General features: G+C 35.4%; 1 protein-coding gene across 3 annotated transcripts in view; it reads right to left on the bottom strand.

The window, feature by feature from the left end:
• Positions 1–17,276, bottom strand: part of IFIH1 (interferon induced with helicase C domain 1) — a 56,035-nt gene that overhangs the window by 15,616 nt on the left and 23,143 nt on the right. For all 3 annotated transcript variants that reach the window (XM_019457769.2, XM_019457786.2, XM_019457779.2), the window contains exons 4-7: positions 13,463–13,567; positions 7,990–8,210; positions 1,721–1,931; positions 610–827 (exon numbers count right to left, since the gene is read on the bottom strand). In XM_019457769.2, the coding sequence (XP_019313314.2) occupies positions 610–827; positions 1,721–1,931; positions 7,990–8,210; positions 13,463–13,567 (755 nt within the window). The remainder of the gene's footprint in view (positions 1–609; positions 828–1,720; positions 1,932–7,989; positions 8,211–13,462; positions 13,568–17,276) is intronic.

Raw genomic sequence — 17,276 nt, 5'->3', positions numbered from 1 at the left:
TGTGCACAGAAGGAGGACAGAGAGAATCTGTCAGCACACAGCCTGATGTGGGGCTTGATCTTACCAGTCTCACTGACGGGGAGATCATGACCTGAGCCAAAATCAAGAGTCAGATACTTAACCAACTGAGCCACCCAGGCGCCCCTTTTATTTTATTTTTTGTTTTAAAATGTTTATTTATTTATTTTTTGAGAGAGATAGATTGCTTATTTGTATATCAAATGGATCGTTAAGTTTAACAATAAGAGTGGATATTTAAAATTAGGTATTTCATTTGCCCCAATTTTTCATTTATTATATCTGCACTCCATAATTTTTGTGACATGTTTATATGTCATAGTAATCAATTAAGGCATATTACTGTTTTGTAGAAGGTTGAATATATTTATTTTAACTAAAACACATTGATTTAACTTAATCAATGATCATGAAATACCTTCTGTTATGTATTCCATGGCATTTGGACCTAATCTTACTCAAAAAGCCCAAGAAGCACTGGCATTTGCTTTAGGTTTTTGTTGTTGTTGCTGTTATTGTTGTTGTTGTTGTTATACATAACATATACATATACATATACATATACATAATGTCATATACATAGTGGCTTACTTTTAAAATATGTTCTTTGGCTTCAGCTTGCCTTTTGGCTCCTCCAACACCTGGTGAAGCTGTCAGTCCTAGTATCTGAGGTAGGGGAATCACTGGTTTGCATTCTTTCTTGAGTTTATTGTTTTTCAACTTCTGTTTCAAGTAACGCCTCATGATGTTATTATAGACTGCTTCTTTGTTGGTGTGATGGCATTCATCAATAACGATGAGGGAAAAGTCTTAAAAGAAAATCCAAGTGGTTCATTTGTCCATACCAGCGAGGTACAGTGAAGAAAAGTACCTTTAAAGTTAGTAAACTGAGGTGCCATGGTGATGTCTTTTCTCGAGCAGAATTCTGGCACAGACCTCTTTTTAAGAGGGCAATGTGACTATGCCAGTAACCTGTACATCCAGAGGTCCGTGTATATTAATCATGAAACTATTCCTGTTAGATATTGCCCCTATTTAATAGATTCGTTTCAGAAAGTTTACAAAGGCACAAAGTGTTATGGGATAGAATTCCATCTCTGCCTATATTCTCCCAAATTAATCAGGATTACACTTAAATTAATCAGGATTACACTTTTGTTCTTTAATAACACATTTAATTTTAAGTGGCTGAAGGCTTTTTTTTTTATGTCAAATGAGAACCATACCATTTAAACAGAGATAATTTTGCCTTGTTTTAACATTGAATTTAATTATTATCATTATTATGATGAATATACTTCTTTCCCCTTCTCTCACTTTTTCTTCCCATTCCCCCAAAATAGAAAGGACTGTATTTTATTCTACGGAAACATGGCAGATCTAACAGTATCCATTAGCATATGAAAATAACTTGGTACATAGAAATAAAAAGTAAATAGAAAGTCCAGCGAGTGCTTGATTTAATAATGTATCCTTATGTATATAAAGGGAGCTAATTAAAAATATACCAAAATCTTTGTACGTTTCCCCAAGAAAGGAGAAGAGTTTAATGAAAACTTAAGCAATGAAAGACAATCTAAATCAGAGATACTCTTTTAAATCAGCATTTTGAAGATTATTTAACAAATACAGCCTCTGTTACTATCATTGATATTACTACTACTAATTCTTCTTTTACCAAAATGCAAACACTTCAACCAACCTGACAACTGGACACCATCATCTTCTCCTATTTCTGAGTTTAAAAGGGAGTTTTCAAGGATCTGGGCTGTACTGATGATAACATCATAGGTTTTGACAACTTCTGGAAATGATATTTTCAATTGGGTATCACCACTTAATCCAATAGTATGATACCATTTCTTCAAAAATGGTTCAAACTCTTTGCGGAAGAGCTGTTCAACTAGTGGTACCTTTAAAAATGCCAAAATTAAAAAAAAAAAGAGAGAGAGAGAGCATGGTCAAAGCAAAAGGAGTATTGATCAAAGGCCTACTATGTGTCAAGCATTATCAGAGGTGTTTACATTATCAGTTACTTAAGCATAATGACCTATCCAATTTGTCAGTAAGCATTTACTGAACGCCTATTAGGTGTAGACATTGTATCTGAGACACAAAATGTTTAAGATATGGCTGACAACTTCAAGGAACAGTCTAGCTAAGCACATAGACTAAGACTAAACAACAAAAAAGCACAACTTATTAAAACACAATATAATAATTCTCTCATAGAAATACATACAAAGTGACAGCAAAGAGGCAGAAGCAAATGACTGGTTTTAGCTCAAAAGAAAGGTTTAGAAGGAATTCTAATCAAGTAGGCCACGGGTCAATGACGAGATAAATGAAAACCAAGGCTGGATAAGAAATACATTTTGAATTCATAGATCAGGGCCAGGCTATAAAGGGTTGTGAATACCACACAGAATATTTTAAATTTACTATAGTTCATAGGACCTTATGAGTTGTGTTTAGTGTTGATTTATTCCTGCTGTTTGTTTTGGGATGGGGCCAGAGGCAATATGCCTAAAAAACTGAAGACAGCAGAGAACCAAAACTGAGGAGGTAAGACATTGCTTAGGAGAGCAGCTGTGCGGTGAAGGGGCAGACCACTAAAATGGCTTTGGTGGCTGAGAAAGAACAAATGAGAAAACAGGCTTGGCAAAATAAGTGGAAATCTTTCAGACTTGACTGACATTGTTGAGTGGGAGTATGCTGGCATTGAGGTTACTCAGTGTAATTGGCAATTCACAGTATCGTTGCGTTCACTAGCTGGTCAACATGTCACTCTTTTGAAGACCCTGACCTGAAAGACCATCTGGAGATCGGAATATGGAACCCAGTGATAGATACCATAGAGAACATGAATGCCGACATCCAGGATAAATAAGGCACCCGGACCCGCACCCCCCAACCCCCAGCCAGCAAAGATTCATCCTTGCAGGCAAGGAGCTGGAAGATGGCCACATTCTTTCTGACTACAACATACAGAAAGTGTCAACCTTGTATCTGGTCCTCTGTCTAAGGGGTGGCTATTAATTCTTCAGTCTTGCATTCATACTGCCCAATGATGGCATCACTCTGCATTATAGCCATCTGCCCCAATTTAAGTTTAGAAATTACCAGTTTCAGGAACAGCCGAACCTGGTGAAAGTTTTAATAAAAGATTTATTGCATGGTAGTTAAAAAAAAAAGAATCCTTTCAGCTGGCTCTCCATATGTCATAGCATCTGCTGAAGGTGGCTGAGTTGATACCTGAATGTTACGCACTGCCCATCATTCAGAATACCTCCTAGATCAAGGGAAAGGAATAACCAGGCCATCTTGAAGGTTATATGCTAGGAGAATTTATACCACGGAAGCCTAGGGATGTACAGTGTGGCAAATAGGGAATTGGCAGGAAGAGTTTCAAGGGCAAGCATCAAAGAATAAGCGTTATATTCCTCATAATGTGATTACCAGATAATGTAATCAATGGTTATCTTTCTATTGGTCTGCAGAACATGTGTTATTCATCTTTTTTACTTGAGGTGAGTCCTACTTATGTGTAAAATGAGGGCTGGCTGATACCCCTGGCTGAGAACAGTGTACAAAGAACACTGTCTTGTATCATTATTTAGTAGAAATGATGAACTTGTCCAAGAGTCAGTGTGGAGGGGGAAGGGGTTAAAATGGAATCTATGAATTTTAAGGAAACAGTGTGGCCCTAAAATCAAAAACCAAGTTTGGTTACTGGAAGAAAATAACACAAGGTGAAAAGACTAAGAAGAGAAACTTTCCATTAGTATTTGTTTTTGTTTTTGTCAAGGTAAAAGTCTCTGGTCTACCTGCCACAAAATCACTTGAGAGATTTGGAAAATGAAGACTCCTGGGCCCCACCAAAGAACTACTGAATCTAGGCACCATCTCTGGGGACAAAACATTAAAACCTGCGCTTATATGAAGCCTCTCATGTGACAGTAAGGCTTTAAAATTTGAGAACCGCAGCTCTTCTCTCACTTACACAAACTCATTTCTGATACATTTTTCTAGAACTATCCTTTTCATTCTACTTATATGAGACAGGGGAAATGATCTGAGGAAGTAAGAGAGATTCTGAAGAAGAGAATGGAAATTAAGCTTAATGGAAGGAGATAGTAAGATCCAGAGGAAAGAAAGTCAGCTCTGAAAATGACTCCAGCCATCTGCTTATTATGTGACCTGGGACAAGTTACTGAATCATCTGAATCATCTCAATTTCCACATCAGTAAAATGAGGATAATGTTAGCCCTACGGTAGAGTTGTTGTGAAAATTAAATGAAATAGAGGCTGTCATTTTCTGGGTACTCATAACTCATAAAAATTTCCTGATATTTTGCTAATCCTTTTATTCTAGCTGTAGAGTGAAAAAAGAAGGCCAGTTGGCTTCAGAAGGTAAGGATTCAAGTTTCAGCTCTGCTACTTATTGGCAGGATGATCCCTGATGGACCAATTAAAGCCTCAGAGCCTCAGTTTTCTGATGGGTAAAATGAGGATAATTATGGCTACCTCATAGAGTACCTGTGTGGATTTAATGAGGTATGATAAAAATAATTAATATTGTATCACCAAGTGCAATACAATATTAATTATTATATTGTTAGTACACATCTCTAATTTCTTAGATTGTAGATTCCTGAGGACAGGATACGCCTTTGATTTGTCTTTAAACACCCTCATGCTGCTGAGTGATTTAAGAATCTCTGTACCATGGGGTGACAAAGCGACCTGGGGTTCTGCCCGTAAAGGATGAGTCAAGAACTTTCAAAGAAGAAGCATCTTCTGGTCTACAGAACAAAAATAAGTTTTCATAGGAGGGAGCAGGTGTTGGAAATCCTGATACTCACTCTGGGTGGCATTGACTTCCTACTGAAGGACACAGAGAAAGCCAGATGCAAGTCTGACATGGCTAATTGGGAGGTGTGTGGTCCTCTTGGAGCCTTTTCCTGAGATGTGACAGAGTGCCTGCCAAGACTAATCAAACCCAACTGCTACCCACTTCTGCTGAATCATATGGGGCTGTATTATAGCATCTGAAGGAACCTGGGATTTATCTCTCGTGATGTTGAAGCCCTAGATAGGAAATAGAAAGTCTGGGAACACAGGTGGTGTTTTCATTTCTCCCTGCATTTGAAGGCGATAACTTTGGAAAGCATGGAGGCAGGGAGATGAAAGTAAACGGTGTTAGAGGGGACAGGATTTCTCTTTTCCAGATCAAGGGTGATAATACCATCTATTTGGTCAAATACAGAACTAAGTTTATGTGACATACGGAACTAGCAATTTCCGGACTCAATCAAAAAGAACTGAAGCTCATGTGCCTTTAAAATGGAAAGAAACAGGGTAATAAAGTAAACAATTATGACATATATGGAAGAACCAGTGGAGGGATTTCTAGTAATTCTTAGGGAAAAACAATAGCGAAGCAGATGATGAATTAGACTTATGTCCTTAAATGTCTACACAACAGGGCAGTGAATATGAAAAATTAATGAGGATAATTTAACCTTCAAACATGGCTGTAAATGTGGATTCGTAAGAATCACCTAGTGGCATGAGATGAATGGTTTGTGATGAGCATACAGCACTGAGAGGGAGTCATTAGTCATTATAAGAAGGAGATACATTAGGTGCATACAAAACCCTGAGACCTGCAATGATCAGTCAACATGCAGAAGATGAAGAAACGAATGTTAAGTATTTACATTTAGGCTCAAAAAATTAACTGCACAAAAATAACTTAAAAGGCTTCTAGTCTAACAGATTTTCGGACAAAAAGAAACTTGAGGCTTTTAGTTTATGGCAAACTCCAGATGAGTCTGTGGGTGCCGGCACCGTGATAAAGGCAAACCTGCTCATGGCTTCGTGTCACATGGGCTTACTATCTACACTGATAAGACCGTATCTGTAGTATTTTGCCCAACTCTGGACACTGTATTTTAAGAAGCCTCAAAAAGGATGGGCACTCAGGATGATGAAAAATCTGGAAACCATGTTATATGAAAAAGAGTTAAAGGGACTAGGAATATTTATCCCAGGGAATCAAAAGAAAAATGACACAGGAACCACATTTCTGCCTTCTCTATGTGAAGGGCAGTCACAAGGCAGGAGAATTAATACTTATTGTGTATAATCACAGAGGAAAAGAACTCCCACCAATGAGTGTGGATTCCAGAGAAACAGATTTTGCTAGGGCTTTCCTTCTGAGTCAGTTATTCAAAGAATGGATCAAGCTATCTTATTAAAATGGGGACTTTCTGGATATTCCAGCTTACTCAGCAGAGGTGAGAGAACCACCCTGCAATGGATAAGCACTAGATCTTGAAGTTCTCTTTCAGCTCTAATAGTTTATGACCCTGCGGCCTGATAAGAAAAGGGAATCAAAAATATACCCTAGGTGTTGAGGCTTCATGCTTTGGAGGAGGTGGTGTAACTAACAAAGAGATAGATATAGAGGGAAGGAGAGCCTGTAGGGAGGGTGATGGTGAGGCTGAGGTTGAGGAAATTAAACTGTAGAATATTCAAATGGTATCAAGAACTCCAGCTGAAGTATCTTCAAATCCAGTTAACTCTGTTTTTTTCTCCAAACCTGGCATTAAGACCCTGTTCAACTAGTTAAGAAGTTCCATTTACCAAGTTTTGGAGGTGAGGAAGAGGGAGGGGAAGAAAAACTAATATTCACTGAATCATTCCTAGGCTTTAGACAGATCATCTAATTTAAATTTCAGAGCAGCTGTATAGGGTACTATTATTTTGTTCACTTTACAGATGAGGAAACTAAAGTGAGAGAAGTTAGGAATTTGTCCAAGGTTAAACTACTGGTAGGTAGAAGTAGTAGTCAAAGCTAGATTCCTTTTATTCCAAAAGATAATGTCCTTAATAAAGACACTATGTGAAAAGCTATGGGCAAGTAAATTCTGGTGTATCACTATTGTCACAAAAGAAATAAAAGTATTCTAATAATAGTCATTTAAGCATAAAGATCTTTTGACTTAGTAGATGTATATAGAATGCATTTGGAACCACATGATAGAAATTACTCAGATCATAGATTCTGAGTATGTTACTTCAGTACTGAAAAGCAGGTTGCAACTAAAACTTTAAGCATAACAGAAATCCAAAAACACAAGAAAGCTGTATAGTCTGTTGCTATATTTTTGGTAAGGGTCATGCTGAAAACCGAGTTATTGTAAGTAATAGAGAAAAGACTATTTTGGCCATGGAAATGTATACTCAATTTTACTCCATAAAAGTAAAAATTAATCCACTCAATATGCAAATTAATAAATTAATAAACTCATTTATCTGAATAAAGTTCAAAAAACTAGATTTTGTTTTATCGTAAAGGGGAATTATACCTGTTTACGAAGATTGGTCTTTAAATATCCCAGGACATAAATTACTAGAGGGAAACCTCAGTTACATTTCAAGTAGCATCTTTGTATAATTATTGAAAGTTAGTCATCTATTTTCCTTTTTAACTTGATTTAGATCAGCCAAATATTCACTTAATTTTCTCTTTATCTTCACATAAATTATACATATTCTGGATAAGGAGGATTTACCACCTTTAACTAAGGGCCAACAGTTAAGGAGACTTCAAAAGACAATATTTGATCCTAGATTCCAGTAATATTTTGAGGTCATTCATGTCCACATACAGTGATAACTTAAATTAGTGCCAGTTAACCTTAAAGAATATCTGGGTAAATGTATTCTTAATACCTAAATAACAGCTATTTGATCTTTGCTCTGGTCTTATGAAGCAAAATCATTTTAAAAGCTAATAACTTAGATATCATTTAACTGTAAAAGCAAAGATATAAATTAAATAAAAGATTACTCTTAATTACACTAAATCCGTGCGATCCATTGTTATAGTGTCATTTTACAAATGCGTCAGAATAATAAAGTGAAAATAAACACAGTTGTATTATGTGCGATTTGAATACCTTATTGACAAGGACTATAACTTTTCCAGGTTCAGATGCTTTTTTCTTCTTGTCCAAGTGATCCTTGGCAATGTAAACAGCCACTCTGGTTTTCCCACTCCCTGTAGGGAGGCATATAATGATATTTTTCCCCTCCAAGGCTGGTTGGGCAACTTCCATTTGGTAGGGCCTGAGATGCAGTTCTGGCTCAGGGGATGCTCTTTCTGCCACATTTTCTTCCTCTGAAGGAAATTAAAAGGTAGAAAAGTAAGGGAATGGGCAATAAAACAACTAACGCTAGGAAGTCTAAAACCGAACATAGGCTTCTTGTGGTTTAAATTCCCTTTCATGTGTGGTCCAACGCAATCCATTTTTCTATTTTTCCATACCAAATGGGTGTCAGCTCTCTTGGCATTTGCAGGATACAACCAGGCACTCCACCATGGAAGTCGCCTGGGGGTGGAGGTTCCTGGGGAGGGAATGAACAGGATGGTGGGCAGGGAGGGGAGGGAACAGGGGAGAGTCTTTTCACAGAGTGAGCAAAGCCAGGGGAAATTACAGAAAGGGCTGTAGTACAGGATTGGCAGTAACAGTTCTTAATGCGTCAGACTTTCCAATTTTTGGTTGAGCCCTTATGCCCTACTTGTTTCTTTTTAGACTTTATACCTATGAATCAAGAGGAATTGGGAAAGGAGTCATTAGTTCTCTTTGTTCTGTATCTGCCCCTCCCCAGCCCTTACCTTTAATTGCAAAGAAGATATTATAGCTAATGCTACTTTCCTTCATTTGAAAAACTTTATCTGACAACCAAATATCCCAAGGCTTGTTTGTCTGTCTGTCTGCCTGTCTATCTATCATCTGTCTATTCCCAAACTCTAAAATGGCAAAAAAAAAACCCAAAAACAAAAACAAAAAAAACCCCTATTTTTGCCATGTGAGGTAGCTAGATTAAACAAGGGTGAAGGGGAAAAACTTCCCATGCAAGCCTTTAGTTGATAGGTTGTCTTTAAAAGATGAAAAATAATTTTGTTGGTTTGAACTGAATTGTGATAAATTTAGTTTTGAATTTTGGTCTTTATCACTTCCTTGTATGTATTCTCCACATCTTTGTATTTTCCTGAAACTCACCATGCAATATATAAAAAATATTTCCAGTTAATATAGATTTCTGAATTTAAAATTCTGATAAAGTACTAATATACATTAATTCTTTGAACATTAGAATAAAATCATTATAACATATCTTGGTTTAAACATGTTTTGTTTAAAAGTGACCAGATTCGGGGAGGGAAAAAAAAAAAAAGAAAAAAGAAAAGAAATAAATAAAAGTGACCAGATTTATCTATATTAGCCAGGGGAAAAAGATCTAAAAATGTATAACCTATCATGTGGAATGCAGTAAAATAAATATTATATCAATTTAAAAGCCTGTCTTATGCTTTATATAGTCATAAGGAAAAAATGAAATGACAGCACTTAGTACTTCATTACACATGAAGTGTTCTTTCTCTTATCAATGATTGCAAAAAAACTAAACCAACATAATCCCATTAACTTCACAAAAATTGCTGATGGTTCCATTTCAGCAACTGGATGATTCTATTTAAATGGGTTTTAACTTGTTGTGATAGTCCTATCTGCATAGGTAGGAAAATTCACACCAAATACCACTTAGTAAGAGTCATCTACTAACCTGGCAGGAAATTTGTCTTCTGTATGGATGAGTAAACAAAGATGCAATACATTTAAGTTATCATTGGATCATCTGCCGATTCATTTAATATGATTTTCAGGAGAAACTTATTTAAGATCACCAGCATTTAAAAATATGCATTTACAAGTTTGCTCTCAATGCTTGTTTTGAACTCTACAGCAATCATAATGATTCATCTTCTATTACATTTATGTAAGGTTCAGATTTATTTAAGAATATCATTACTTCTCTGCTAAGTGGCTTTTATAGATTATCAAAATCCTACCATTCTACCTACATTACCAGCATTGATTACCTAACTTCCAAAAGAGCAAGAATATTTGCAAAGGAAGATGTATTTTAAATTGCGTTTAACACCAAGATCCAGTTATTTACTTTTGCTAAATTGATATTTAATTTAGGAAATTCATTAAAAGATATTAACAGATTCCCTTTGTTTAATTTCACTCCAGGTATATTTTTGCATGGATTTTTACAAATAATAAAATTCTGGTTCCCTCGTAGTAGTTAAATGTACTTCTTTAATCATTTCCCCTTTTTATTTTTCACTCTTCCTACTATATCCTTGGGTGATACAAATTAAAAAGAGAAATTAGAGCAATTTTCTGTCTTTTTCCCAAGTAATCTAAAACTAAGTCAAATGAGCACAACATCAATACCACTTATGCATACTAGCTATTTATTATACTGAAAAGTGTAAGATGAGTTAGGAAGCTAAAAGGACTATCATGTTCAAGATTTGATTCTAGAGCCAAAGTTGTGATGTTTCCCTGCTACTTACCTCATCATGCACCACTAATTCATTGTGCAGTAATTATTCACTAGGTGGCTCTTATGTGCCATGCAGCCCCAGGAATGGAGTCCTTGTCTTCAAGGACTTCAGGGTCTAAAGCACTGTATGCTGCAGCCACTAACAATGTCTGGCTATTAGACAGATAGCTCTATTAGCTTCCATACTTTTGAGTCAACTCTAGGAAACTTGATGGGTAGCCCCAAGTTTAAAAGAGAAACACAGAGTGAATATGGAAAAAATCAGAGTTGGATTCATTGTGAGAACAGCATCCAAAGAAGAGCTGGGTGAGTGCTAAATATTCAGCCTGATTCTTGCCTTATCACATCCTCTGACATAGGGATGGAAGAATTTATCCACATAAGCAATGAAAAGAGAATTTTCTCTTCTCTGTCACCAGAAGGAGAGAACTGGGCGGGTGTCAAGGAGCCAGGAGCCAATTTCCTTTATAAAAGAAATGTTTGGGTTTTTGTTTGTTTGTTTTTTTGTTTCTTTTTGGCTTGCTTTGAAAAGCAAAATCAATTAAATGCAATAATGAATGTGGTATTTAAAATATGCACAAGCTTTGAATAACACTGTGCCCTTCCTCTACAACAAATATTGATTGAAGACCTTGAAATTATACTATGCCATATAAATGGTCAAAAAATAAAACCAAATAGGACTTAAATAATAACATTTTATTGGAACTACACCATGTGGCACATTTCATTCTCACATTGATTTTGACAGCTGAGTTATTCTTGGAGAGAAAAGGTCTGTCACTGCATGTGTTTGAAATCGACAAAGTATTCCTTTACCTATAGTATGTAACCACGGAAAAATACGCCATTCCAGCTGGACAAATATTAATAGGTATTACCTCGAAATAGTAAGGAAATACTTTCTACATATCAGGCCAATGCGTATTGCCAAAAACATTGCCACTTTGTGAGATGCAGTGTATCTCTCTAAAAATGAGAAACAGAAAAACAAAAAAGCCTTCCCTAGCATAATTAGAATATTTAAACTTTAGGAGCCTTACTAATCGTGTTTTCCTGTGATGAAATACTTCCACAAAGGAACACAATGTTATGGTATTGGGTCACATCCATGAGCCTTATGTCCCATTATGTAACTGTTGAAGGTGGACAAAGGACATATGAAATAGAGTTCCTTTGCTGTCAGCCTGAAAGGTTAAGATATAATCGCAAACACTGTGATGCTTTTTAGAAATTAAATGCATGTTTACCAATTTGCAATTTATCTAAACCTTTTTTGAACTGATTTCTAATTCGCTCTACACAATGCACCTGAGGGAAAGAAATCTCATAATTTTATAAATTCAGAATTTTACTACCCACTATGCGAAGTAATTCTTCATTTCTAAGCACTGACCCCATCTAGAACTTCAATGGGTGCCCTTTGAAAATGAGTTTGTCTTCAAATGTATTTGCCTTCGAAAATGTATTTGCTTTTTAAAAGTAGGTTGCGTTCAGATTTATCACGTCTTTCATGCCACATTGAGGACTGAAAATCAGTAAATAGTTACATTTGCTAACAGCTCTAAATAGACAAAATGGCCAACACATAGGGGATGCCCATTAAATATTTATTGAATGAATGAATATTGTTGAAAAGCCCTTACTTAGACAAACAAAAATTAGGATGAGGTCCAGAAGCTTAAAACAACCATAAAGATGTTAAATATTAGCTAGAGCACAGTTTGAGTTCTAACAGCAATAACATTTAATAGAAATGTTAATTATTAAATCTAACAGTTGTTTGCATAGCAAGTATAGAAAATTCAAATACAATCCACAGAACTAAGCATAGGGCAATAACTTAATAAACACTGCCTGCAGTGAACAGAAAATGAATTAACCCTTTAAAAGCTTGGAAAGCTTTTAGAGCAGATGACCATTTTCATGTAAATGATTTTGTCCCTTCAGGACTATTCTAGCTAAATTTCTATAATTCTTCAGACAATGCAGGGTAATCTGAAATACACAACATTTTCCAAGTGTTTTCTACAACTCAGTCACAAAACAAATGAATACAAAAGTAATTTGTGTTTCTGAATTTGCCAATTTCCTACCGATTCTTAGCTGGCCACATTGCAAAGCATTTTTTGTTTGTTTATAATTTGTTAATTTAATTGTGAGATACTTCAAACACCAGACGAATATAGAGAGGTGTATAACAAATCTCTGAGGATCTATCACCTATTCTTAGAAAATGTTAACATTTTAGTTCAGTAGTAATCATTGGAATTGCACATTCAATCAACAGAAAGAAGCGATATGAATTTGACCAGACTGACAACATTTAGGCAATCTGATAACAGGAGGTATTGCTAAAGTGTGGCATTGAGAAGAGGCGCTCTCGTTTATTGCTGGTGTGCTACCAGCTAATAGAGGGAGCAATTAGGGAAACACCTAATAAAGTTCTCATTTAGTGACAAAAGTGTTTTTGCAAACTCTACTCCTATGCAAGAGATATTTAGGGAAACTGAAACTCTCTTAACTACACGTGTCATTTTTAGTTTTTCATTTTAAAAGGACTCTTGTTATCTGCAGCTAATCTACAGTCACCATCATCTTATTGACAGTATTAATTGATTTATTTTAAAAGTATTTTAATTAAAAAAAATAAGGTTTGGAACACATGTACCAAACTGAATACATCATTTAAATGCAGTCAAATTAACTGAAACAGACAGCATAAATAAAATAGATGACATAATTCTATGGAAGGTGGCATATGCATAATCTTATCGACACCAAAAAGATAAGTACTGGATCAAAAATTAGAGAGCTTGATTCTAAGACTTTTATAAGTTGTACTTTTGAAGAAAGTGAATGGCAAAGTTCCAAAACTACTTCAACTGGAGAAAAGAATTGCTTTAATTGCATAAATACATTAGGGAGGGTATGAACAGCCCCCATGCTTTCCACTATATGGCGTCTTATTTCACACTTTTTAAGGTTTACACAACAGTTAGGCAGTACCTGAATCACTTCCCATGGTGCCTGAATCACTGCCCATGTTGCTGTTATGTCCAAGACTTTCATCTAAGCAGCTGACACTTCCTTCTGCCAAACTTGTGTCTGATTCTGCAAAGGAAAACATTTTAAAATATTTTAAAAATATTTCTGAGAATAAACGTATTTTAACTGCACACCTCTACAGCACACAGTACATACAGTTCAATGCAAGTGGAAAAGGCACACCCAGACAATTATGAATAAAAGGTAAGAGTTCCTGGCAAGCAACATTTAAAAAGTCTACTATGGATGAGCAGCTGTAGGGTAGTGAATCAAACACATATACCTACTTGAAGTATCATACATCCGATTCGAGAGCAAATACAAATTTGTAAACACGTGTGACTTTTGATGTCCCCCCACCATGTAAGTTTTGTGCAAGAAGAGAAGATCTAGGCTTGATGGTGGCATTGAGACAAAAAGTACTACACAGAAACCACCGAGTTATTTTAACATAATATGGCAGGGAACTAATAAAGGATAAAGAATTGATAAACCACATGGTTCTATTGATTGGTTCTGAAAAGAACAGTTCAGCGATAAACATTACTTCAAAATCTCACAAAGAATTTGCTCAAAAGGAATATCATTAAAGTCTGGCACTGCAGTTGTAATGGAAGCTTCTGTGAGGCTGGAAATAAATGTTTTCCTTTACTACAATTAAACTAAGCTTCCATCAAAAAGTCACCATGAGGATGAATGTCAAGAGCGTTCCCTTAACTTGTTAATCCCGATTTTTGGTTTTCAGTACTCAGCATCAATTCCTTTGGAAAATCTTTTTTTCCCTCTAGGGAAGACTTCCCTCTTTACAGTTTATTGCCAAGGATTTATGCCATCTTATCCACAGGGATCAGAACTATTGCTAAGCTGGGAAAAGTAAATGAAAGATGGCAGCAAACGCCAGCCCTGGAATCAGGACTTGTGAAATTTGCTGTTGAGGTTGCTCTGAGCCTAACTTGCCCTCATTTAAAATGGGGCTAGTACAATTCACCCTCCAGAATTTGATAACCAGTAAGTAATATTAGGTACAATAAACTCTTACCACTGCAACTTCAGTGCTGATAATTGGAAAATGAAATAAAAATCAAGTTGTTGATTAGTATTAGGGCAGGAGTTCCATTAAATACCGTTCTTCTTACAACGAACAACATTTCATAATATTTATACTTGTTGCATAATTATCACTTCATGCTAAAGCTCCCAAATGCACAAAACAAATTACATAAAGTAGCCATTAGCTATTTGAAACTAGTGTGAGTGCCACCCATTTAGGGCTAGTAACAGAACCGGTTGAAACACACACATAGTATATTATCAATAAAATTTCTCTGGAAAAAGACCATATACAACTCCTCAAAACTACAAGTATCTTCTTTTTCCTTAACCAGTTTTTTTTTTAAGTTGGTGTATTAAGGTACAATTTAGATAATATGAAAATCATTCTTTTTAGGTTGTTTTTTTTAGGTAGGTTTAGTTTGTCGACACTGACACATGTATATAGTTTTGCAACCATCATCACAATCAAGATTTTTCTATCACCTCAGAAGTCCCCTCAAGCCCCTTTGTTTTCATTTTCCTCGTGCTGCCCCCTAGCAGTCCCTGATTTAATTTCTATCCCTATAGCTTTGCCTTCTCCAGAAAATCATATAAACGGATTCACACAATACGTAGCCTCTGTTTGATTTCTTTAACTTAACCTAACACGTTCAAGATGCATCCTTGTTGTTCATATCACTAATCTGTTCCTTTTTATTGCTGACTAGTACTCCATTGAGCATCTACGACATCTGCGATATCTCCCTTCCAATAAGCCTAGTTAGCAGGAAATATAATGGAATTATAACTGATGCCAATCAAATATGTAAGATATCTTTTTTTTTAAGTTCAAAGAAAGCTGATAAGGAATTTGTGGAAAAATTCTCAACGGACACGCATATTGTTTAAGTATATTAGCACAACACAAATATACTAATTTGAAAATACTGTGCCTACCAGTTGTCGTAGATTAGCTCTCAAACTCAGATTTGAGGAATCCCTTATGACTACACGGGAAAACCTGTATATCTCACTGAGAGATTTTAAATATGGCACTTTGCAATTCCCAGAGGTATGCCTTGTTAGAAGCTTAGAGGCGAGTGTGGGATAGAACTGTCAAGCAGAAGAGCGTTTGGGGCAGATGTACTGATGAAAAGAGAATAAGATTTATAAGGAAAAGGCAAGGTGTAAAATGAGATGGGGAAAATGTCATTGCAAGGATAATTCTAGATCTAGAAATACAGACTAGGATTTCTGAAGCAAAAAAGTAAATTTTGACATGCTTTTCATTTGTTGTTTTAAATAGGGTATTGAGAACTGAAGATAATACCAAAAATACCGAAAAATACAAGTATTATTTAAAATTAACCCTGTATCTTTGTTTCCCATTAAGTGTAATGCACTTGATTTTCATTTGATTCTCTAATCATTAGCAGTTCAACAACAACCTTAAAACTATTTTGTGTATATGTAAAGTCAAAGTTTTCCCCAAGCTCTGTTCTAACATATATAAGTTTGGGGAAGCTATTTAACACAACGTGCATGATTAATTTATAAATATTAAAGAAAGTTGTGACCCCAAATAGGGTATTATTAATTAAGCTTGTTACCTGGATTATTTTGATCTTAACAAACAAATCTGCAGTGTGTTAAGAAAACACTGAGCTCAGTACCTTCACAGATGTAAATTACATTTTAAACCTGAACATTCTATTCTGTGTGGTAGATATCCATTGTCACCTCAGTTTTATAGATGAGAAACCAAGGCTCAGAGAAGTTAAATGATTTATCCTGACCACACAGCCATAATGGGGCCCCAATTTCTGGATCCGAGTCCAGTCACTATTCCAGTGCTTTTTATTTGATAGCACGCAATGGCTGATGCTTTGTGTGAAGCTTTGTAAACAAGCAAACAATCCTATATCTAATAGCGTTAAGTGAAATGAAAGTTGGTTTTTGTTGTCGTTTTAAAGCATATAGACATTTTCATTGTAATGTCGAATTTTCTAGCAATCTTGAAACGGTTTATCTTCTCAAGGGGAAAAAAAGCTAGAGAGATTGTTTTATTTTGCTCACATTTCTGATTTCATCGATAGACTTTCGTTTACTTTACATTTAAACATCCACACTTATTTTTGAAATTTTCTTTTCTGCACATATATAAAAGAGGAACACTTCCATCCTTGTTAAACAAAATTAATTGGAATAATTCTGCTAGAGATAATTATGAAAATGAAAGTGAATATATAGAGGTTTATTTCTTTGTCATTTTGAGGATATATAAAATCTCTACTTTCTCAACACAAAAATAATTTTGTTTCCTAGGCAGCGAATTTTTATGCATTTGATATATATTTTTTTTATTTCATAGAAAGAGAAGTACTAGAGGAAATAACTTGAACAATAAAAGAAAATATATTGAAACTCCCATAACATTAAAAATGTCTTTCAGAGATTCTCTTCCTGCAGTCACTTAAGAGAAATCATGTTTAAAAAAATCACACACATACACACACACACACACACACACACACACACACATAAGGTCAGATCAAGTGATTGTGTGATGCCAAAATTAAACCAAGCTATTGAGTTAATAACCCAAGAATGCCTGTAATTGATTTATATAGGATTATTTTGTTTCATCTTTTGTACTTTTCACAGTACGTCAATCTGGACTTATGTCCTGATGAGTAAAGTCATGTGTCTATGATTTTAAAATAGATCAGATAAAATAGAGTAG

Source organism: Panthera pardus, unplaced genomic scaffold, assembly GCF_024362965.1.
Source record: "Panthera pardus isolate Hobbes unplaced genomic scaffold, ASM2436296v1 HiC_scaffold_10, whole genome shotgun sequence".
Lineage (NCBI taxonomy): Eukaryota > Metazoa > Chordata > Mammalia > Carnivora > Felidae > Panthera > Panthera pardus.
The sequence above is the reverse complement of the archived record's forward strand: the minus strand, read 5'-3'. Positions and strand labels throughout refer to the sequence as shown.